At 33.5% G+C, this 25,316-nt stretch overlaps 1 protein-coding gene across 3 annotated transcripts in view; it reads right to left on the bottom strand.

Annotated features, from left to right (window-relative positions):
• The window catches only part of PDS5B (PDS5 cohesin associated factor B), a 182,073-nt gene that overhangs the window by 88,523 nt on the left and 68,234 nt on the right, over window positions 1–25,316 (bottom strand). For all 3 annotated transcript variants that reach the window (XM_044927354.2, XM_044927352.2, XM_044927353.2), the window contains exons 2-10: window positions 24,431–24,557; window positions 21,454–21,657; window positions 19,264–19,350; window positions 19,065–19,162; window positions 18,297–18,423; window positions 10,713–10,793; window positions 5,582–5,722; window positions 3,390–3,505; window positions 691–785 (exon numbers count right to left, since the gene is read on the bottom strand). In XM_044927354.2, the coding sequence (XP_044783289.1) occupies window positions 691–785; window positions 3,390–3,505; window positions 5,582–5,722; window positions 10,713–10,793; window positions 18,297–18,423; window positions 19,065–19,162; window positions 19,264–19,350; window positions 21,454–21,657; window positions 24,431–24,538 (1,057 nt within the window). In that variant the 5' untranslated portion in view covers window positions 24,539–24,557. The remainder of the gene's footprint in view (window positions 1–690; window positions 786–3,389; window positions 3,506–5,581; window positions 5,723–10,712; window positions 10,794–18,296; window positions 18,424–19,064; window positions 19,163–19,263; window positions 19,351–21,453; window positions 21,658–24,430; window positions 24,558–25,316) is intronic.

Below are 25,316 nucleotides of genomic sequence, written 5' to 3'. Positions count from 1 at the left end.
TATGCAACATAGATAGAAAAACATGAACAGGTTGTAGACCAAATTTAATAGAGAAGTTACTCAAAGTAGGAAAAAAGAAACCCTTGTGAAAAGTGTTTCAACTGTATCTACAATGTATTTTCTTTTTCTCTTTTAATCTCCTAAACTAATACAGCAAAATGCTAACATTTCTGAGGAAGACAGTGGCTGCTATATTCATCTATATTTTCTGAACTATTTCATGATTTCATATCTGGCAACAGTTAGATACATAATATTCACATTACTATAAAAAGTGAAATACCTTATGAATTTACAGATTTCAGGAAAGTTATCTCCATTAAGCATGGTTAGTTCATAAATTAATGACTCTCACATAAGTTTTCAAAATATTAAAGACCACTGAAGTCTTATAATGTATTCAAAGTCAAGACCTATTCAAATCCGAATGTCTGAAATCCTTTCAGAATTGTTCTTAAATTAAGAAACCAACACTGCCTCTGATAACACTACTTTTTATGTACGTGATTGTAGCCTATGTACTAGGAGGCAAAATTCCAGCTTCAGAGAGTAACTACGTGAATTTGAAGACTTCACCCACTAAAATCACAAAAAAAGTACAAAACAGAAGGTTTTTGTCCTATACATAAAGCCTTTTTTTTTTTCTCCAAAGAGCACCAAGGAATATTTGCCATTACGGGTATAAACTACCTGTTAAGTCCTTTGCTAAATCAGGATGGTTCATGAGACAATGGCTAGCAAATTTCACACATTCCAGGCGGATTGGTACATGGATATCATTAAACCTGAAAAAATACAAAAGCACAGAGTAATCTTTAGTATAAGAGAAACAGATATGTTCAACCTGCACTTGATTTATATTTCTCTAATTAAAAGAAAGAATACTTTATACAGCATAATTCAAAGCATAACCAGAATATTTTAACAACGATTTGTAAACTATATATGTACAAATGCTATGGAACCTTTATATTAAACTAGGTCCATCTCCTGTGAGAACTATGTACTTTTGGCAGCATGTTTAAACAATACACATTTGCCTCAAAAATAACAACTGGAATGACAAAATTTTTCCTATAAATATTATACTTTCAAATATATACGCTTATGCAAGTGCTAAGTATATACATAGTTCATGGATACATTATTAAATCCAATACTGAAATGAGAACTCTTCCTCAAATTATTCTTTCTTAAATAGACAACATTCACAAATGTTTCACAGATCCTGTACTAAACCCTGTATTATTTTATGACTTTAAAATTGTGCCAATAATTACTCCTATCTATTATAGTTAGCCATCATAATTATTTATACTAACATCAAATTTTTACATAAAAATGTAGGTATCTCAGTATGCATCTCTGGAAAGTTAAAACTTTTTGGCTGATGTGTTAACTATCTTTAACGTTTATATCTCCCCTCTCTTTTTCTTTTCCCTTATAACCTGGTGAACCAACTGTTTTGTGTTTATGTGTGTAGTGGCTTTTCAGAGTTTAGACTGTACTAATCTTATCATTCTAATGTCAACTACCAGGTTCCCCTCTCTCCTAAATCCTGCAAATTAGTAATCAGGTCTACAGAATTTGATCATATTCAGGTTCATTTTTTTTAAAGCAAGACTACTTGATACAGTATCATGTTCCTCCATCAGGAAACATATAGTCTAGTTATCTCTAAACCACCAATGTTCAAAGCCTATAATATACCTAAATTCATTATGAAGTACAAAACAGAGATTAAAAAAAAATATATTGAGTAACAAGAACAAGATTTTCCATTCAACATTTTTGGATGTCTTAATTCTCAGAGATCAAAAAGTTTCCCAATCTTATACCTCCTAATACCGTAAGAGACAAAATTTAGCAACAAAAAGATAAATAGCAGTCTACTGAATGAGTAACAAATTACTCATAAAAGCTTAATACTATGGGAAACAAAATGCTTCATGAAGTATACTCAAAAAAAGTTACATAAAATCTAGTCTTTATTCTCATATGGTTTCCTGAGTAATTTGAATCTAAATACTCAATCTATGTACTGTACCTTCTCAACTAAACATGTACCATATAACCATTAAAAGACATCTTTAAATAAATACTCTAGCTCCTTAAAATGGGTAATATATGATTGTTTATGCCATTAATAATACAAGGAAAAACTACAATGTAATAAAAAGGTAACAAATTTAAATTAAATTAAAATTTTTTCTCCAAAAATTCTACAATGGTCTGGTGAATCCAAGTCCTGATTTAAAGATATATTAAATGTCTTTATGTAAAATTATATTTTTTGTTTTTAACACATCAAATAAAATACATTTTGACTTTATTAGTAGTTGCATAATTTAATTAAACATAAAATATTGTGCCCTCTTGCTTATTAAGGTGAAAAAGTCTAGAAATCAAATTCAAAATGACAATGGGCTAAGATTTATCAGTTTAACACGCCTTGTTAAATATTATTATTGAGCTACATAAGAAATAAGAAATCAAAAAAAACATTTAGCGCTTAATGTATAAAGGCTTATCCCTTCATTTAACAAATTAGAAAATACAAGTCCAGAAGAGATTAAATGTATTATAATCACTGATGGCTCTGGTAGTGAAATAGAAAGAAAAGTGGCAGTAACAATGCAAATATTTCAATACAAAGAAAATAGAATAAGATTCAATCTTATTTACTTGTTTATTTATGACTTAACTGCATTATTTGTTATAAGCATAATAAAAAAAGGGGGGGGGAATCCTCCTTTATCCTCAAGGTCAAAGTAGGTTTCAGCCAGGACACTGAGAAGTGGTTTTAATATATTCAAGATCAGGGACATCTTTAGAAAAGTAATAAATTCCTCACACAGAAAAAATACACAAACACATTCAAATTTTGCAACCAATTTCAGAAGGTTTGTGGATCATTAAAAGCATACAAGAAAGCCCAGATTATCAATTCTTCATTATCATAAGAAATGTAGAAAGGAGGTTAGTAGGGGAAACATACACAATCATTTATTTACCCATTCTATGGATATTCTTATCCTTACAAATCTCCAAATAATCTAACTAAATATAATTTTTGTGGATATATTTGCAGTTGGAATGAATCACTGCTATGTAATAATACACTTCCATTTGATGATTATAATACTTTGTAAGATGGCTATTTAAATATATCATCTTTTTTTTTTAATATATCTTTTAAAAATTACTTAAAAAAAAAAAATTTCTGAAAGAAGGGGAATTTGTAAACATGGCCAATCACTATCAGCATCAAAAATTTCAAAATACAAAATCTTTCATTTACAAAAAAATCCTAAATGTGGATGTTGTTTTAAATTAATAAGTAGACATAAACACATATTACTTTAAAATAGGACACCAAAATCATATACCTGCCCAAGTAACACTGCCAAAGTGGTTTGTTTTGAGAAGCCAATTCTGAATCCTTTGCCCCAAACATTTTTGCCAGTAGTTTAACAACTTGAAGACGTTCCTCATTATCATTGCTCTAAAACAAAACACAACCACAGCTTTACAACCATGAGGTAGATATACTCAGAATAATTTTTCCCATTATTTCCCTTAAAAAACCTTGAAAACTTTCTATGAATTTCAGTTGAAAAATTATACATAAAAAAAGTTCAATATATTTTTCACAGAATTAAATGTTATCTTCAATGCTCTAATCATCTCAAATTACATTAAAGGAGTACTCCTCTACATGAAAATTCACCCCAAAGTTTGATTAAAACTTAATGGCTTGGCCTACAATTGAGGCTTGTTTCCATTCAAAATCAAAAACTAATTCACATCAAACCAACTTGGGACCCTTCAAAAACTATCTGTGGTTTTTAAGAATAGACACTGACAGCGGCCAAGCCTACAGTAAAGCCCTTTTTAGAAATAAATAAGCACTAAATCTCCCAAATGGAGAGTCAGTTCATCTACATACAGCAGATTCCTAATGGAGTTTAACAATGTGATGAAGCCTCACAGATAAGAAAACTAAAGTCTCTGTTATATATACAACACAGTACTTTGCAGATAAGAATTCAAACTTCATTATTGATTTTGGTGCCTCTAATACATGACAACATTTAAATGAATGAGCCAGCTACAATACTAGACTTAAACACAAAATGTGAGACTGTTACAAAGCATTAATAATCAAGTTACTTAGATGGCACTGTATAGATTTCTTTTAAAATTTTAAACCAATGCCAAAGCCAAGCATTTAAAGACTATGATATGACCTGACTCCTCTTTATTATTTCTTTCGCTATTCCTCCAAAAAAGTACATTTCAAACCTGACTGAACATTAGAATGACCTGTAAGCTTTTAAAAATAAAAACAGCTAACCAAAAACTCATCTCTGAACTCCACTGCCTGAAATTCTGATTTAGGTTAATGCCTGCACATCTGTCTGTTTGTTAAGGCTCCACAGGTAAAGATTCTAATGGGCAGACAAGGATGATTTAAACTGACTTTATGCAACCACAAAACTGTAATTCGTGTTCTGCAAATTCACTCAGCACCTTCCTACCTCTCCGTGTCTCTGCATGCTGTTCCCTTTGCTTTAATTGTATGCTGTTTGTATCTTTTATGATACGTATAATATCTGGCTTCTTATTAGATATGGATTTTTCCTCTCCCTCCCATAATGGATATTAAATCTGCTGGAAGCAGCAATGCTAATTTCTTATTCTTATATTTCTTATAGTATTTAATATTTTTATTAGATGAAATCAAGCCAACAAATAATTAAAGCTATGACTGCCTTCAGCCTCATCAAAATTGTTAGTGATATGAAAAGAGCGGGCATAGGAAGGCCAGTGAATCAAATGGCTCAGTTGGCAAATACATCAAAAAGATACCCAGAATAAAATGAGAATAATTATTTGCTGCATTTTGGGGGTAATTACACTACCAACACAGATTATTCTGTAGCTTTCAAAGAGACAAATTCAAAATTTTAGAAACAAGAAACACAATGCATAAATCATTTAACAACTTTTCTGGGTGGTACAGTGCGGTTCATCAAAGAGTATTAATTATAACCAGATTTATTTAACCTTTATGTAACAATCTGAAAGAGAAAAATATGCCCCAAACCTGCAAATGAAACTCAATTTGATGGCATAATTTAATGCCAAGGCAATAGATTCTAGTCATCTGAAAAGCAAAGGCACTTTCGATACAGGCTAGGCAAGCAAAGATAACACTCATAAAGGAAAATATTTCACCCTATGTGGATAACAGACTCTAAACCATTTTTATGGCACAATCAAAGGGTCTGGGGAACTACTATAAACTACGCCTTAGAAATGAAAAAGTTAGTCACAACCCAGAAAACATCACCTGGAAAACTTTCATCCTGCTAATCATTAATTATAAGCAGATTCAATCTGCTAGGCACTATGTCAGCCACTAGCAATACACAAACAGGCAAGGCACAAACATGTAAATAACAGTAACACACCATCACACTTAAAACATTCAGTTAAAACCAGTGAAGGATTAAAAAGCCACAAATAATGTTTTTTGCTAATCTAGTTGATAAAACCATGTTTTTAGAATAGTTACCTTCAATTTAAATTCAAGCTGGGGTAAAACTGAGAGCAGCAAATGACTATCAATATTATAGAGCTCCAAAATTAAGTCAAAGACATGCTCTGACAAATCGCTGATAGATGTTTTCCCAAGCATCAGAACCTGATTAAAAAACTTTTGAGAAAAAAAATTTATTAATAGAAGTACCATGGATAAAGTGAATTTTCTGAAATTTTATTATTTCATTAAATTCATTAATATTCTATACAAAGTCAAAACAGGCATATCAAAATGTTTTCTAACAGAAGGTTGCAAACCACTACAGGTTACCAAAAAAGATAAAACATAGAATTCATCTCATACATAGTAAAAGACAAGAAATTTCTATTGATTTATCAATTAGCATATCAATAAACATCCTACTTACCAAACACATTTTATTCCCCATTATGGTACTTACCATATTTTACTGTGTATCACAGTTATTTGCATACACGTCTTAGTTTCTCTACTAGATAAATTTCTTAAGGGCAAGAGATCACCTTTTGTTCACCACAGCAGCATGGGAGAGAACAGTATGCAAGACAAAGCCTTACACCTTCATAGTAGGAGCCAATGCCACTTTTAAAATATGTAATTTTATATTTACAATGTAAAATAACATCTAATACTTCTTATCTTCTTTTATATTCTGATAAACAATATGTATATACATATACACCCACACAAAGGTTTATAGCACTAATTAAATTCCAATTAAAAGCACATACAAACAAAAGAAAATCCAAATGTGAACATATTTCTTCTATAAGCAGCCAGCACTACCTTCTACACTCAAAACATTTATCACATTACTACTGAAAATGGAAAAAAAAAAAAAACCCACAGTGTAATGATCAAGTTTCTATCTATTTAAAGTCTTCCAAATATGTAAAAAAATTAACCCACAGAATATCCTACATATTATCTCCTTGAAAAAGGCATTGAGTATTCTCTACATCATACAAACTGCTCTGATCTCTTCTTTCTGTGACAATTAACATATAACTTGGCTTAATTAGGTTTTCTATCTGGAAAGTACAGTCAAAGACTTCACATTTCAACATCTTCTCTGCTGGCCTGTAGTTCTTGGGTTGTTTTTAAATGAAGTTCTTTGGACTTATGAACCTGTACAAACTACCTAACCCTGAGGGAAGAAAATAAAAAATTCTATTCTACTATTATTTGTTGGTTTTAAAAATAAGTTGTTTGTGATGTTCATCAATTTTGTGTGAAAAGAATTTCAAGACATCAAAGATTATATTCTCATTCAAGTTGAAGATAAAATGGCTTTTTTTTTTTCCATTCAAAAACTTTCTCCTGTTTAAAAAAAATATATAGCTTTCCTTAACAAAAGATAATTCTTTCCAGTCTGGCCACCTTGGTGCTCAAATCATCAGTCTGGGAAAAACTTCTATCAGTCTGGGAAAGCTCATTTGAAAATGGAAGTGGGAAAAAAAAACATTGCCTGGTTTAACTTCTTACAAATTTCATCAAAAACATTTATTTGACACTTACAATCTCCACGTATCTCCAAATCAGTCTTCACTGTATAACAAGAGCCTAGTACAATGCCTGACAGTTTAAATTCAGTTTAAATGAATGAATGATGTGTAACAGGTACTATGATACAACTATAAGTAAAACAACTTCCAGAGGTGTATACTTCAGCAGAAGAAGCAAATACATATTTGACTGAAGTATCTCCCTCTAAAAAACATGAGTCTTTCCGTTACAAATGGTAACTAATTTTCACATAACATTAAATAACAACTGCCTCCTGATGAAAGAAGTAAGGGGAATAAGTTAAACACTGGTAAGAAATTCTACCTTAAATTTAGATGATCAACTTTAGTTACAAAATAACTGACACTAAGTGAGATTAAGCAATTTAACCAAATTTTAACTATATCAAGACAGACAACACATTTTTTCAATGCAACAAAATAATTTTGTGCCATCCCCTAAAACCTGCCATTAAAAAGATCTGGGCATACACACTGAGAAAACCAGAAGGGAAAGAGACACGAGTACCCCAATGTTCATCGCAGCACTGTTTATAATAGCCAGGACATGGAAGCAACCTAGATGTCCATCAGCAGATGAATGGATAAGAAAGCTGTGGTACATATACACAATGGAGTATTATTCAGCCATTAAAAAGAATACATTTGAATCAGTTCTAATGAGGTGGATGAAACTGGAGCCTATTATACAGAGTGAAGTAAGCCAGAAAGAAAAACACCAATACAGTATACTAACGCATATATATGGAATTTAGAAAGATGGTAACAATAACCCTGTGTACGAGACAGCAAAAGAGACACTGATGTATAGAACAGTCTTATGGACTCTGTGGGAGAGGGAGAGGGTGGGAAGATTTGGGAGAATGGCATTGAAACATGTAAAATATCATGTATGAAATGAGTTGCCAGTCCAGGTTCGATGCACGATACTGGATGCTTGGGGCTGGTGCACTGGGACGACCCAGAGGGATGGAATGGGGAGGGAGGAGGGAGGAGGGTTCAGGATGGGGAACACATGTAAACCTGTGGCGGATTCATTTTGATATTTGGCAAATCTAATACAGTTATGTAAAGTTTAAAAATAAAATAAAATTAAAAAAAAAAATAAAATAAATGTAATCCAAAAAAAAAAAAAAAAAGATCTGGTAAAAAATAATATTACCAAAAAGTGATCCATATAGGGAATTTTTTGAACTGTCACTATGTACTTTCTGTTTTTGATACTGGTGTACCTTTTTAATACATACATGTACTTTTTAGTTTTGTGAGTTGTCAAATTACAAATTCTATTTTAAAAAATAACTGGTAACACCAACATGACTTCTTAAGTTCTAAATATAAAAACATCACTATCTATAAAAAAAAAAACTTCAATGTGTCTACATGCATGAGAGTGAAAAAAGACACAAGTGAAAAAGAGACAGAAGTGGGGTTATATTACCTTGATAGCCTACCTCTATTTTTGCTTGTTAGTTCTCTACTAGGAAGATAAATGAATAATGGTTTTACATGTACAAGTCCAAAAAGACTGAGAATGATTTTTACACTGTACTAAAACCCCACAAGACAATTAAGCTCACCAGAAAGTATTTTACATGTAATTGTATAGATCTGCAGTAGAAAACTTAAGTAGATTTAGAAGGGAGAACAGGAGAAGGGAAAAAAAGCAATTCTTAATGACTTACTAGCTAACTATCGAATAAAGCAGGGGAACAAGAAAAAAAGGAAAACAGGGACAGAGAAGAAAATAGTGACAGAGTACTTGGAATAAATATGGAACTGAAGGTATGCTCAGACCATTCTACTCATCCTGTACCTCCTGCCCCCATTCCCAGCTTCTGATAAAGACAAAGTATAGAGTGGGCTGTCTATTATCTGTAGCAAGAACTAAGAGCAGGAAACATAAGGTGTAAGCGACAGGGAAATGTTTTTACCTTGATATATCTGGGATTATTAGAAGTGTTTTTATCTTTCTTTTAGCTTTTATCATAAATATTTTCAGACATACACAGATGTTGAGAGAACAGTATAATGAACCTAATCACCTCATTCTATTCCAAATCTTTTTTTTATTACCCAATCAAATGTTTATTTTCCCAATCCTAGAAAACATACCAACATAGTACAGTGTTATTTTCTTATTTTTGTACCAGAAAATGGCATCAGAAAAAGTAAGTGTTTCCCTAAAAAAACTGGTTTGGCAGTATCAGCTTAAATAAGTGACCACCAGGAGGAGCTCACCTAGTGTATCTAAAATCCATGGAGACAATCATTCACAGGCACTTAAAGCAAAGGAAAAGGGAAGGGGTACTTAATAACAGAATGCTTAAATGTGGCTCTACAGATTTCAAGTGCCATTGTGTCATACAAAAAGAACTCAATCCACTCAATCTAAGCAATTTATTCCAGCCAATACACGACACTCACAAAACTTGCAGAAATCAATATTTAAGAATTCTCTGGAAATCTTATTGGAGCTATTAAGACAGATTACGTAATTCAAGTCTCCAGTTTCTCAAAGTTCACTCTCCAAAACAGTTTCTTTATAAATCAAATACACTTTTCCAAATCATCACGTGCTTACAATTATTTAAGCAGTAAGCCAGCAACGAAGACTAGAATTTACCAAGGTATTGTTCCATTTCCATGATACATTTTTATATACCAAATTAAATTTTGTACGCTTCAAGAAAAAAATCTCCTTCAATAAATTTCTAGAAAATTAAATACATAATTACAAAAGACTTTCCTTCTTAAATTTTTCCAAGAAGACAGATTTACATACTTTACATTTTCAGATGTGGATAAAAGTGGAAGGCAGGGTGGAGACAGACCTGCTACACAATTCCAGAGGCCAACATCAAGACTGTGTTCTGGATTTGCTCCACTGGATGGAACCAATTCACATGGAATACAATGTGAATGGTGCCATCTAGAGTTGTGCAGCTCACCAGAACTGTGGGGGTAAAATAAAACCTCAACAAGCTTCTATCAGTAAACCGAACAGAGAGAATACATTTCTCCTGAAAACAGAGAAGAAGGTCAATCTTAAATAAGTAGACCTGAGATGATAATGAAAGGGCTTTTTCACTGCAATTCTTTCCCATTCTCAGAAAAGGTAGATTTATATGGAATCCATCCCAAGGAGAGTAAGATAGGCAACTTTCACCACATTGCTGTCATTCATACTTGCCTTCAATTTTTATGTCTTGATATTAGTTCATATCTTCTTCTTGTACAAATCAATTTAATTTCCAAAAAGCTGTAAGCAACTTCTCTGAATAATGAAAAGTTCCATATGATTTATCTAATTACATTTAACTCAATTTCCAACAATAAAAACAGTATAGTTTGCTAACCAAAATAAAAAATGTTTTAGTTACTACACGATTTGAAAGAAGGAAATGAACAAAAAGATAGAGGTAATCTAGAAAATATTAACCAATAATAATTTTAAATAAGAAGGGGAAATAAAATACACTTAATGATTAAAACAATAAAAATCCTGAAGTATGTACTACTTGCCAAAATTCTGCTTCAGGCAGTCTTTAAAATTTTGGCTAATCTTTCTGATAACCAATTGGACAAGGAAGACTTACATTTGTAATATATGGTTCAATAGCTTGAGCTGTCCTCTTCAGTAAAGCCTTTGCCAAATCGTATGCTTGCTTGTTTAAATTCTGAGAGGGGAGGGGAAAAAAACCTATATTATACACCACTAAATATGAAAAAAGAAATGTTACCTGTATTCAAAAAGCTACTCTTAAGTAAATAAATGAATGAGAAAACTCTAAAATTCAATTTGAATAAAAGGGAGACAGCACAGCAAAGACACTTTTTTCTGAAGACTAAGTAGTCTAGTAGATCTTAAGATCCCCGTTTAGTATTTTAATACATAATATGTGCATGCTTAGTTGCTAAGCCATGTCTGACTCTTTGCAACACCATGGACTGCAACCTGCCAGGGTCCTCTGTCCATTGGATTTCCAAGGCAAGAATACTGGAGTGGGTTGCCATTTCCTTCTCCAGGGGATCTTCTTGACCCAGGGATTAAACCTGGGTCTCCTGCATTGCAGGATTCTTTACCGTCTGAACCACCAGGGAAGCCCATATAGCATACAACAGCTTATTTACTCATTCTCCTATCCATAGACATTAAATTGTCTTGTACATGGCTCCTTGCACATATAAGAAATAATTTTCTATAAATACTACCTTTACCATTTTTCAAATGAGCTGTTTTGCCTTATTCTTGTGAAGTTTCTCTATAAATTCTATCCACTAAATATCTGTCAATTATATGCACAGCATATCTTATAGTTACATTTTTACAATGCTTATGGTGTCTTAGGACATAGGACTTTTAATTTTAATATAACCAGATATATCAATCTTTTCCTATTTGGCTTGTGCTCTATCCACTACTTGGATTGTGTTCTCTCTACATTTTTAAAATTCTTTCTACACTGATGTTAATTTGTTGTTTCATATTTTTTAATAAAACTTTAAACACTGGCTTTTCATATTTAGATCTGTATTCTGCCTGTACTTTATTTTTATGCATGGTGTGAAATAAGAATCTTGTATTATTTTCCACATGGACATTCAAGTCCATTATTCCCTCCAGAGACTTCCCTGTAATATCCATACTCTCAAGTTTCTATACAACTATGTATCTATTTGTAAAGTATCCATTACTTCCATATGTCCCTTGGTCTATTACTATTACTGCCTGATTTTACAGTCAAAGAGACATATGGAAGCAATGTCTTAACATCAGGTTAAGGTAAGTCCCCGTTTTCTTACTCTTTTTCAAAAACCAATTTGTCCAACTAAACACACATGCTCACATACACATACATTCACAATATCTATTTTGATTGGGTTATCTATTAGTATGCAGAGGAATGACATTATTATGATACTGAGTTTCCCATCACATAAATGTAACAAATCATGCAACATATTGAAGCGTTCTTTTATACTTTTCCATCAACTGCAATAATTTTCAACACTAAGGTCATGTACAGTGTTATTAAATTTCTAAGTAGCTCAAGTTTTTGTTAAAAGCTACAAATAAAAATTTTTTCCAAATTACACTAACAGATTTTTATACATTGATCTTATACCTAGCAACTGCAGAATTTTCTTACTTGTTCTAGAAACTAATTCGTACATTTTTTTTTCTGTACAAGCAGTCAGAACAGAACATCTGCAAATAATTTCAGTTTTGTTTCTTCTTTCTAATCCTTTTTTATCTTTTGTTTGTATTGTCCTATTCCACTAACTTAAGGCCTCCAGTTAACATCCATTAGAAACAGCATACTTGTCTCTTTCCTGAGTAGAAATGACATTTTTATAATATCCCTGACTTCAAACAGAATGCCTCATCATTTCACCATTAAGTGCAGTACCATATACAACCTTATAAGGTTAAAGAAATTACTTTCTATTTCAAATATGCTAATATTTTTATCATAAGTTATACTGAATTTTAGCAAATAGTTTTCTTTATAGATCTACTGATATTTTTTCTCTTTGCTCTGTTAATTTCCACAAATATCTTAGCCTACTATTAACCATCTTTGTATTCCTAAAATTAAGTCAATTTGCTCATTACCAATATTACTTTGTATCGTTCTAGATACTGTCCATTGCTATTTTATACTGGATTTACATGAGTATGCTGCTGCTGCTGCTAAGTCACTTCAGTCGTGTCCGACTCTGTGCGACCGCATAGACGGCAGCCCACCAGGCTCCTCTGTCCCTCGGATTCTCCAGGCGAGAATACTGGAGTGGGTTGCCATTTTAAATTAAATTATCCTCCTTTCTTGCACTTGGTTTTGTCTAGTTTCCCCATGAAGATTATATTCTGCTTATAATGTGTATTGTAGAACATGCCTTCCTTTTTATAATCTGAAAAAGCTTTCTAAATATCAGGATTACATGGCACTTCAATGATTAATAGAAATCTGCTGGTGATGAGTTTTAAGTTCTTTTATGCTCGGTTTTCGGAGAAGGCAATGGCACCCCACTCCAGTACTCTTGCCTGGAAAATCCCATGGACAGAGGAGCCTGGTAGGCTCCAGTCCACGGGGTCGCTAAGAGTCGGGCACGACTGAGCGACTTCACTTTAACTTTTCACTTTCATGCACTGGAGAAGGAAATGGCAACCCACTCCAATATTCTTGCCTGGAGAATCCCAGGGACAGAGGAGCCTAGTGGGGCTGCCGTCTATGGGGTCGCACAGAGTCGGACACGACTGAAGCGACTTAGCAGCAGCAGCAGCAGCAGCAGCATGCTCGGTTTGAGTTCTGCGGCTGTTGCTATTATTACTGTCATGGTTGTTTGGGAGGATGAGTTTGTTTGTCTTATGGACAGAGTTTCTAAAACCAATTAAATTTTTTACTGGTTAAAGGTTATTCAAAATTTTTTCTCTTGAGAAAAAACTGGCAAGTTGTATTTTCTAGAAATCTGACCAATGCCAAATATGTTAGCATAAAATAATGTTCATGGAATTGTTTTTGATCTTTTTAATGTTTGCTGTTCTTCATTTCATTCTAAAACTGTTTATTGATATCATCTCCATTTTTCTGATTCGACATGACCCTGCTTATTTAACTTATATGCAGAGTACATCATGAGAAACGCTGGAATGGAAGAAACACAAGCTGGAATCAAGATTGCCGGGAGAAATATCAATAACCTCAGATATGCAGATGACACCACCCTTATGGCAGAAAGTGAAGAGAAACTCAAAAGCCTCTTGATGAAAGTGAAAGAGGAGAGTGAAAAAGTTGGCTTAAAGCTCAACATTCAGAAAACGAAGATCATAGCATCTGCTCCCATCACTTCATGGGAAATAGATGGGGAAACAGTGGAAACAGTGTCAGACTTTATTTTTCTAGGCTCCAAAATCACTGCAGATGGTGACTGCAGCCATGAAATTAAAAGACGCTTACTCCTTGGAAGGAAAAGTTATGACCAACCTAGATAGCATACTCAAAAGCAGAGACATTACTTTGCCAACAAACATTCGTCTAGTCAAGGTTATGGTTTTTCCTGTGGTCATGTATGGATGTGAGAGTTGGACTGTGAAGAAGGCTGAGCGCTGAAGAATTGATGCTTTTGAACTGTGGTGTTGGAGAAGACTCTTGAGAGTCCCTTGGACTGCAAGGAGATCCAACCAGTCCATTCTGAAGGAGATCAGCCCTGGGATTTCTTTGGAAGGAATGATGCTAAAGCTGAAACTCCAGTACTTTGGCCACCTCATGCGAAGAGTTGACTCATTGGAAAAGACTCTGATGCTGGGAGGGATTGGGGGCAGGAGGAGAAGGGGATGACAGAGGATGAGATGGCTGGATGGCATCACTGACTCGATGGACCTGAGTCTGGGTGAACTCCGGGAGTTGGTGATGGACAGGGAGGCCTGGCGTGCTGCGATTCATGGGGTCACAGGGAGTCGGACACGACTGAGCGACTGATCTGATCTAAATTACCAACTTTAGGTTTTTCTGAAATGTCACTGTGTTTTCCATTTGATTAACTTCCATTCTTCATTGTTTACTTTCTTCTACCATTTGTACACTCTAACAATATTTTTATAACTTTTTGAGCTGAAAACAACTATAAAGTTGTATTCAAAATGTTTAACTTGAATCCCAGAGGATTCAATATATATCATTTAGTTATCATTTCTAAATATCTAGTAATTTCCATTATGGTTTATTCCTTTGACAGATTAATTATGAGTGCCACAGCATTGTTAGCTTTGTGTTTTAAAATCCTCAAGAACCACTGGTCTAATAGATTTATAATTATGGGGAAGTTTTTAAAATGGCCCACCAAATTGTGAGTTTGTCCTTATAATTTTTCAATACATGCTTTATATATTAATATTTTTAGCCTATGTAATTGCAAGTTAGATATCATTTTAGCACTATAATTTATCACTGTATAAATCCCTTCTCTACCCACTAAAGATTATACTACCTAAAATCAATACAAGCTACTTCAGTTTTCCTTCAGTTAGCATGTGTTGGCAAATACTTTTCCCATCCTTTTAGTGTCACCTTTGGTGAAATTATTTTTGTTGTTATCTCTTATTAACAATGACCAGGTGGATTATTTTTAATCTAATCTGATAACCTGAAGTAGTAAATTTGGTCCATTTACATTTATTTTAATTCTTCCCTGCATTGTAATCCTTAAAATTTTAACAAAAGTATTTCATTTAAAGTTCAAAGTAAATTTTTTACAGCTCTATCCTCCTGATCATCACCAGGATCATATCACTCACTGACTCCATTAAGTCATTCAATCTTACATGCTATTTTTATCTAGCGGTTTAGGACCATTTTGTTAATATCCCTTTAATTAATAAGTACAATTTTTACTACTATTGTTTTTGCTTTATATCAGTTCTTACTTAGAGCATTTTGTCATTCACCACTACTACTTACATTTCACTTCTTTCAATTTCCAGTATTCTAAAGTATTTGAAGAGTAGTAGTTCTTTCAGGAAGGGTATATTGACAAGTTGTATATTTAATGTCTTAAGTTCACTCAAACTGGATAGCAACTGTGTCTGTGTACAGTTATTTTATCTTAGCACTTTGTGAAATACAGGGCCATTATCTTCTGGCATCTGTCCTTGCTACTGAGAAGTCAGACATCACTTTAAGGTTTATTCTTTGTCAGGGCTATGCTTTTCCCCTCTGAATGCTTTGTATGAATATATTATTTCTATTTCAGCATTCTACAATTTCTCCAGGATGTGTCTGCACTGAGTTTTGTTAATATTCTGATCATGACCCTTTGTTATCTCACTCATAAATTTATGCTTCTCATCAATTCTAGAAAATGTTAAGCAAATATATACTTGCATATAATTTCTGTTTCCATTCTTATTTGGTGTTCTTTATCACTTTTAGATATACTGGACCTTTCCAGTCTCTCTTTCACCTGTTAGAATCTTTTGTTTTCCTTATCTCACTGTATTTGTATAATTTCCTCAGATCTATATCCTAGTTCTCTGAATGTCTGTTACAGTCCAATAAACATTTTGATCTCAATGACCATTTTTAATTTACACTTTTCTTTCCCCCAACCTTACACCTTCTCCTTTCCTATGCCTAGCTATCATGTTTTTAACTCTTACACTCAGAGGCATTAAGACATAAAACGGTTATATTTAATTCTGTTAAAGGCATTTATCATTTTTAGCTTATAAATGTATTATCTGAATTTTTAGTTAGTGCCTGATTTTTCAGTATTCAGGGACTATTCTAAAAGTTTGGAAATTTTGGATTATGAGGTCATTTTTCACTGGCAATATTTCTGAGAAAGCAGTATAGCTATAAATTTAAATTATATTTTGCCAGAAAGGTCTTAAGTTTACAAAGACCTTTATACTGGTGAATCACAGAACCATATTTCCACTGCTTACTAGAGTGTTAGTCATTTTCAAAGAATAAAACACAAAACACACAAACACATATACACACACAACTTGATTAATATTACCCAGGCAAGAAATACCAGTGCCATCAACATTTCCTTCTTTCCAAATTAGTAAAGACTTCTCTTTTAATTTCACCCCTCCTTTCAAACTATACTATCACTATCTTTTACCCAAGGCCCTAACTGGTTATGTATCTCCCAACATATATAAGAGAATCAAAGAAAAGAAAATGGAAGTGTTAGTCGTTCAGTCATGTCCAACTCTTTGTGACTCCATAGATCATAGCCTGCCAGACTCCTCTGTAAATTTCCAGGTAAGAATACTGGAGTGAGTTTCCACTTCCTTCTCCAGGGATCTTCTCAATCCAGGGATTGAACCCATTTCTAAGTAGCTATTAATATATTCCTTGAAACATAATCCCATAAAAAACTGAGTTATTACAGATATTTTATCACATATACTAAATCTGTTATCTCTTCTTTCCATTTAATTAATGACTAATAAGTGTTTCATGTTTTCAGTTCAGTTACTCAGTTGTGTCCGACTCTTTGTGACCCCATGAACCACGCCAGGCCTCCCTGTCCATCACCAACTCCCAGAGTCTACCCAAACCCATGTCCATTGAGTCAGTGATGCCATCCAACCATCTCATCCTCTGACGTTCCCTTTTCCTCCTGCCCTCAATCTTTCCCAGCATCAGGGACTTTTTCAATGAGTCAGCTCTCCACATCAGGTGGCCAAAGTACTGGAGTTTCAGCTTCAACATCATTCCTTCCAATGAACACCCAGAACATCTCCCTTAGGATGGACTGGTTGGATCTCCTTGCAGTCCAAGGGACTCTCAAAGGTCTTCTCCAATACCACAGTTCAAAAGCATCAATTCTTCGGCACTTTCTTTATGGTCCAACTCTCACATCCATACATGACCACTAGAAAAATGATAGCCTTGACTAGATGGACCTTTGTTGGCAAAGTAATGTCTCTGCTTTTGAATATGCTGTCTAGGTTGGTCACAACTTTCCTTCCAAGGAGCAAGCGTCTTTTAATTTCATGGCTGCAATCACCATCTGCAGTGATTTTGGAGTCCAGAAAAATCAAGTCAGCCACTGTTTCCCCTGTTTCCCCATCTATTTCCCATGAAGTGATGGGACTAGATACCATGATCTTCGTTTTCTGAATGTTGAGCTTTAAGCCAACTTTTTCACTCTCCTCTTTCACTTTCATCAAGAGGCTCTTTAGTTCTTCTTCACTTTCTGCCATAAGGGTGGTGTCATCTGCATATCTGAGGTTATTGATATTTCTCCTGGCAATCTTGATTCCAGCTTGTGTTTTCTCCAGCCCAGTGTTTCTCATGATGTATTCTGCATAGAAGTTAAATAAGCAGGGTGACAATATACAGCCTTGACGTACTCCTTTTCCTATTTGGAACCAGTCTGTTGTTCCATGTCCAGTTCTAACTGTTGCTTCCTGACCTGCATACAGATTTCTCAAGAGGTAGGTCAGGTGGTCTGGGATTCCCATCTCTTTCAGAATTTTCCAGAGTTTATTGTGATCCACACAATTATGTTTTACTAAACACAATTAATGTTCATTAACATTAATCAATAAGTCTCCAAAACTAAGAATAAAGCAGGACAAACTGCATTTTAAACATAAGTAAATTCTGGACCCTACTGTTTACAGATTTTAGATACATATTCAAGTATATTTTGCTACTTACCTTATGAGCAGGTACCAGATTTACCAAAACTGTATCCAAAAGCTCCTGAGATACTGTATCACCTTCACAAATAATAGAACTCATGAGATCCACCATATGCATATGAACTTTCTGATTGTGGCCATTGCTGAAATTCAAAATTGATATTTCATTTAACTTTAAGCATACCTGAAATTTATAGGATTTAATCATAACATGGAACATCACACTTTATTTTACAATGATATTACGGTATTAATTAAATACAATTGTATATATTCATTTAAAGCTTCCTTCTCTCCAAAATCTTACAGTAGCATCCAAAATATTTTTAAACTGCATTTCCAAGATTACATTTGCTAATTTTTATCAGTCTCACAATCAAAAGTAATTAAATCAAATGTAACTTTAGTTTGGCCTTAAATTCAGAACATCAAACTGCTTTGTTGAAGTTAATTCTAACAGATGATTATAAGGAATACACAAAAAACTAAATGATTCACAGGAATTAAGGGGTCAGTAATATGTGATTTAAACAAAAGAAAAATAATATAATAAAAATATTTTTATATCAGATAGATTAACTAATGCCACTCTTGTATTATTCTCTACAATACAAAATTAGCTGTATTTATTTTCAAAACGTATCTATAAAAATCATGTTAATGAATTCTTAAGTTACAAATATTAGCCTTCTGATATTCATCATAAAAACACAGTTTATGCAGATTCATTTATAAGCTAAAAATTCTTTATATTTAAAAAAGATTATAATCTTAGTAAACTTACTTTATAACTGAAAATAATGTTCTGTATAATTGGGTAAAAATTTCATTGCTGTCTTCCAACTCAAAGCATATGTTATATGACTTGACCCAAGCAATGTTCTAAAATTAAGAGGTGAAAAGGGTAAAATTTTAATTAGTAAAAATATACATGTACAGAAACCATTTTAAAATGTCACTTCAAAATATAACATACTGCTTACCTCAAGTAAATAAAAATATCTATTGAATTGTGGGCTCTTTGTATCTTCTAGTCCCTTCAACTGCCTTGTTATAAACATAAATATATCCTTAAAAAAAGGGACAAAGTTTTGTTTAGATTATGAAAACATCCACTAAATTCTTAAAGATAATTCAGCACTCATATGTATCTATCATGACAAAACTGTAAAGAACCAGTTTAAAAAAAGAAAAAAAAAACTTGCATTTGGCTCAAATTTTTTAAATGTGCATTATCATGAAAACACCAAATTTCTTAACCCCCTTTAAAGGAAGACAGTAAATCATTTACCATGATCTAAAAGTAGAGAAAGAAAAACATCTTACAGTAAGTTAAAAACAACATCCCTGAAAACCGAGTAAAGTAAAACTTATTCTGTTATTAGAACGAACACGTTGCAATGAAACGTGCAAATGAAAGCTGATTTGATCAGGTTTGTGGAATGGCATTATATATGGTAATTGTATAGAAAGAACACAGTTTAGGAAACTTAAAATTGCAAAACAAAATCACCAAGTGGAAAGAAAATAGACTGCAGAAACTTAGAAATTTTAAAAAGACCCTTAGAAGTTAACTTGTCAGGCTTCCTACCCAGTCATTATAATTATTAATACTTGTTTTTCCCTACAATTTATCAATCTATCTCCATCTCTTGCTTTTGACTTTTTATTACACATCCCTTTATATCTGCATACAATAGGTTCGGTATCACTTTGAGTCAAATTTGTATGGAGATGATGTCTTTGGAAAGTTTGGAAAAGGCTAAAATTATAAAAGCTAATTCTAGAAAGGAAGCATGCTAATCTGTCAAAAAAAAGAGAGAAAAAATTCCCTTATAAGTAAAATGATAAACCTTATTTAAAAGGGAAGAAACAGAATATGCAGATTACTAAGTAGCTTTTCAAAAAAAATACTATCAAAAGTACATTCTTCAAAAATGGTTACTAAATACAACTACTCCTTAAATCAATTAAGTACCTCAAATCAGAGGTTCACAATCCATCTGGGTACACAGCTGCACAGACCAGCTCACATTATCTACTTCAAGTCTCTGAGCATTCTCAAATCTTATAATTCACTTTACTTTTAAATGACAAATATTGTTCCCTATCTCCCCCACTATGAGATCTAGAAGACAAACATGCCCACAGCAGTTTGGGCATTCCTTACTGGAATCCTGGCTCACTGGATCAAATGAGCAGGTTTCTCATTTCAGTTTTTAAAATGCAAGTCCCTGACTATAGAACCAAGTCCAGGCTGTTTTTCACCAAGGTAAACCCAGTTCCCGACAGGTAACTAACATAAACACTTGTTAAATATAATAAATCTAAATTGTCTTTTTTAAATTCATACTCAGTAATCTTCCCATGGGACTCATTTTCTAACCCACGGTTTCCGCAGTTATCTTTTATTACTGCTGGTCTTTCTAATGTTCTTCTAACCTGCCTTACTCAATATTTTTTTGCACAGTTATACTTATTTTCATTCTTTTTATCCACTGGATTTACCAGGTTATTCCCTTTCTTTTTCCATCTTTTAAGAATCATTTCATTGACATGCCTTTACTTAAAACTGCCATAATAAAGTATTAGGTATGTTTTCTACTCTTCATTAAAATTTTGCCCATTGTATTTTCTTCAGAACAACGCACATCACATCTTCCATTATATGAATTAGGATTCATATAAATTCACATTTACACTAGATACTGTCTTTTCAATAATGAACATGGTCTTCACATGAATTTTTAAAAAGGAAAAGGAAGTGTACCCCAAGTGATAGCACTAATGATGACATAAGTTAAAAAGTATAGGAAATTCCCTGGCAATCCAGTGGTTAAGACTTGGCACTTTCACTACCATGGCCAAGGTTCAATCCCTGGTCAGGGGACTAAGATCCCACAAGCCACACAGAGTGGCCAAAAAAAAAAGTATACAATACACTTTACTAATCAACTTCTTATTCTGAAGATCAGAACTTGTTTTATAAAATTAAGTACTAATGCGGAGGAGGAAATTCTACAGAAAATAAAGAAAACAAAAGTAGTTTAGCAAAAGACTGCTGCAATTAATGTCAAAGATGCCAAACAAATAATCTAAATACTTTAATACCCGTTTCAGTTAGAAAGATAAAGTATCAGTCAATCTTGGCAGTTCTTTGAATCAGTACTTGCCTTTAATTTATCAGGGGATGTATAAGGAGCTTCAGGAGCATAAATCCGGAAAATATCAGCAAGGCAGCAGGCTACCAGTAAGCGAACATCTTTATCAGGATGCTTGAGGAAAAAATCTGAAGCAAGATGTAAAGCTAGGTTTAAATAAAGCTCCTTTTCTTCTTCAGAGTCCTGGTCCATATCCATGAAAGTTTTCACAACCATCTATATAAAGATAAAATGAAATCAAATAATGGCATCCTCTATGTAAACATATATTCATCTGAAAATAAAAACCATATTAATTACAAAGGTTAACTTTCAATAAACACACTTTCATGTTTCCTCTAAAAGTATCTATCTGTAGCATCCAATGAAGTACTTCCTGTGCTACAGTAAAAGAGAACATGAGGTGGACAGTTCATTAGTAAGACTCAATAGCATGTGTGGAGTGAGCAGAAGAAAGCAAACGTTTACATAAAAGAAGTGGGACAGAAACAACAATCATGAAGAATTACATAGTTGAACTCTGTGAAGAGCTTTTCTCTAATTTCAATATTAGCAGTCACAGTGAAGTCTCAGCCTGCACTATTTCTACTTCACATGAGACAACAAAATTGCCGAACTTGTCAGGGACAATGTAAAGGTGACCATCTGGCATCCACTAGGTGGTGCTACAAATACCAATCAACAAGTAGGACTGGACTGGGCCCTTGAGACACATGGCACATGGATCTCCACCCAGCTGCAGAGTGAACACTTCTGGGTAATGAAATGCCCAATGTCATACTGAATTCTCACAGCAGCTGTGGCTAACAGTGTTCCTCACAGGATGGACCCTCAGTTCTACTACACCAGAATCCAGGACCAGGCATGCACTAATCCTTCCAGTCTGGCACTACATTAATTTAGGGGTACACTGTCCACGGCTACTCTCCTAACCTCTTAATTTTATTACTTTTAAGATATATGCTTTGATGGACTTAGCTGTATTATGGGGGGAGGAAGGGAAAGCTAAATGCAACGAACTCATTCTTTCCTTGGAATCTCTTCACAAGAGTGAGAGAGAAAGTATACTTTGAATAAAATATTACAGGAAACTCTAGGAATTATATAAACAATGACATCTTACATATTAACAAGATTTTCTAAAACTTAACAGAGGGAAGTGTAAATTAGAAAAGAAAAAGAAAACTACGCAGATTATTGCTGGGCATAAATGTCTACAAAATAAGGAAAGGATACTACAAGCACTGCATGTGAACACTGTGGCAATCATTCCACCAAAATAAGCAAGGGTTAGATAACAGCAATTTCTCAATACTGTGTACAACTCAAATGGTGCTACAAACTCTTGAACACTTCATGCTATGCTATGCTAAGTCGCTTCAGTCGTGTCGATTCTATGTGACCCCATAGACAGCAGCCCACCAGGCTCCGCCGTCCCTCGGATTCTCCAGGCAAGAACACTGGAGTGGGTTGCCATTTCCTTCCCCAATGCATGAAAGTGAAAAGTCAAAGTGAAGTCGCTCAGTCGTGTCCGACTCTTAGCGACCCCATGGACTGCAGCCTACCAGGCTCCTATGTCCATGGATTTTCCAGGCAAGAGTACTGGAGTTGGGTGCCATTGCCAAAGTCCTTAAATTAAAAAAGATGTCTGAGAAAATAACATCCATAAAAGACACTAAATGCTATAGCTTATAAGTGGAATCTATCTCTGTGTTTACCATTCATTTCTTAGCAGACAATAAGGATGATATCATTGCTGAAATATAAACAAATGTGAGGAAATAAACATACTTTTTCTCTAAAAATTTAATAGATCAAGAAAATCTAGATACTCAGAAACGAAAAATACCATATACAGTTTGCAGCTTAACTGTTTCTAATAAAATATACACAAACTCCCAACTAGATAAAAGATCCACATATTGGTAAACTTAATCTGCTCAAAGATGCCTTTTGCTTTGAATAATAAACACCTTATATCTGTCATTCCAGTATTGTATGCATAGGCTACAATACTAAGATTTTATGTGACATTTATAATAATACAAGGGGTTTTTTCCTTCTAATAAAAATAATCATGCAGCAATAAAGTAGTATTGTAAGGCTCCTGGGCCTTCAGTGATTAATTATGGCAAACTTTCTACACTGAAAATATACATAAATATTAATAACCGGCAACATGTCTAGGTGGATACAACACTGAAGGGGAAAAAAATGCTTAAAAATAAAGAACATCTGAACTAATCAGTTTAATAATCTCCTTGGCCACTCTGCTCTTCTAACCATTTTAATCATGAAGACCATCACTGATGGTGAAAGATGAAATATTATTCAAGCAAATATGAAGAGTTTAACCATACAGTGACTGCCTCATGAATGGAAGTTCACCATCCATCTTGACTCACTGCTGCACATCACAAACCGAGAGCTAGAAGTAAAACTCTTTAATTTCATTTCAAAATTCAAGAAAGTAAAATGTAGACTTAATACTCAGTAGAAAAAATTAAATCTTTTAAATTTAATTTTTAATAAGAATTAAAAATCAAATTAAAATGGTTGTTTTTATAAAATAAATGAGATTTTGGAGAGAGGAGACAACTTTCGACAGATAATAAGGAGTATAAGCATACTGGGGATTTGTCTTTTATACCCAAGTAGAGCCTGTTGGGCTGCCGTCTATGGGGTGGCACACAGTCAGACACAACTGAAGCAACCCAGCAGGAGAGGAGGCCCTGAAAATCCTAAGCTTCACCTTTCCAACTACGCTCCAATTAACAATAGCTAAGGAAACTCTACAATTCTTTACCTATTCCAGTTTCTTAGCTCCTAATTACAGCTAACTAGTTTTGGCCATGAAATATTTTCTGCTCTGATGTGCTTTACCAAGCTGCCTTACCAAGGTACAGCCCTATATGATTTCCACAGGTGCTCTCCCCAACTCCACTTATCCTAAACGGATGCCCAAAGGACATAACCTAATTCTACTCACCTTTAACCGTCTCACCATCTCTTCTTTAGATATTTTATCTGAGATTTCCTTGACACCAGGAGGATAGGTAATTTTTCCATCATTGGTCCTTGTCTTTGAATGAGCCATGATGGAAATATTTTTACCCCTAAAACAAGAAAACTATTAGATGCAAACCAAAAAAAAAAAAGCATTAACAATATTCATAATAAACATGAAAAAAATTATAACTATTTCCTAATTTATAGTAATTCATTTAATTAATGAAAATCATTTTATTGAACATTTCTCCAAATTTTAAAATTTTATTTTTACTTTCATTTCCATTAGTGACAAGCTAAGTTATTTGAACTAATCCTTCAATTACAAAAAAAAATGATTTTATTTAATTATATACTTACCTACATATATAAAATACTATATAATATTTATAATATATACTACAAAATTATACATATATATAAAATACACACACAGCATTTTTTTTTTACAGTATTACAAATTACTTGGGCCAAAATCTAAGAGAATTCAGGAATCCAGAGAAGTAAATGCAACATTATATCTACTTACACCCTGAAACCATCTGCCAACCCTGACAAATCTAGAATTCAGTTTCCATGATCTTAGGGGAAAAAGAGGACAGACTCTTGTCAAGATAGAACATCAAACAAGAGACCCTTCCTGACATTAATGTAGAATACTACCCCAACCCCCTAAAGATAATGCTTTCCAAGAGTTTGCTGAATTCCAAAGCACAGATTTTTATGCTACAGGAATAAACCAACTTATTTCTCATTAGCAAAAATGTGTTGACTGTAATTGTTCCTATTTTGATTAATAAAGATGTGTTTGAGCCTAGTTGTGTGATTTAAAATTCACAGTCCAAAACCACAGTTACTCTTTCACC

The sequence above is a fragment of the Bubalus bubalis genome, chromosome 13 (genome assembly GCF_019923935.1).
Source record: "Bubalus bubalis isolate 160015118507 breed Murrah chromosome 13, NDDB_SH_1, whole genome shotgun sequence".
NCBI classification, from domain to species: Eukaryota; Metazoa; Chordata; class Mammalia; order Artiodactyla; family Bovidae; genus Bubalus; species Bubalus bubalis.
The sequence above is the reverse complement of the archived record's forward strand: the minus strand, read 5'-3'. Positions and strand labels throughout refer to the sequence as shown.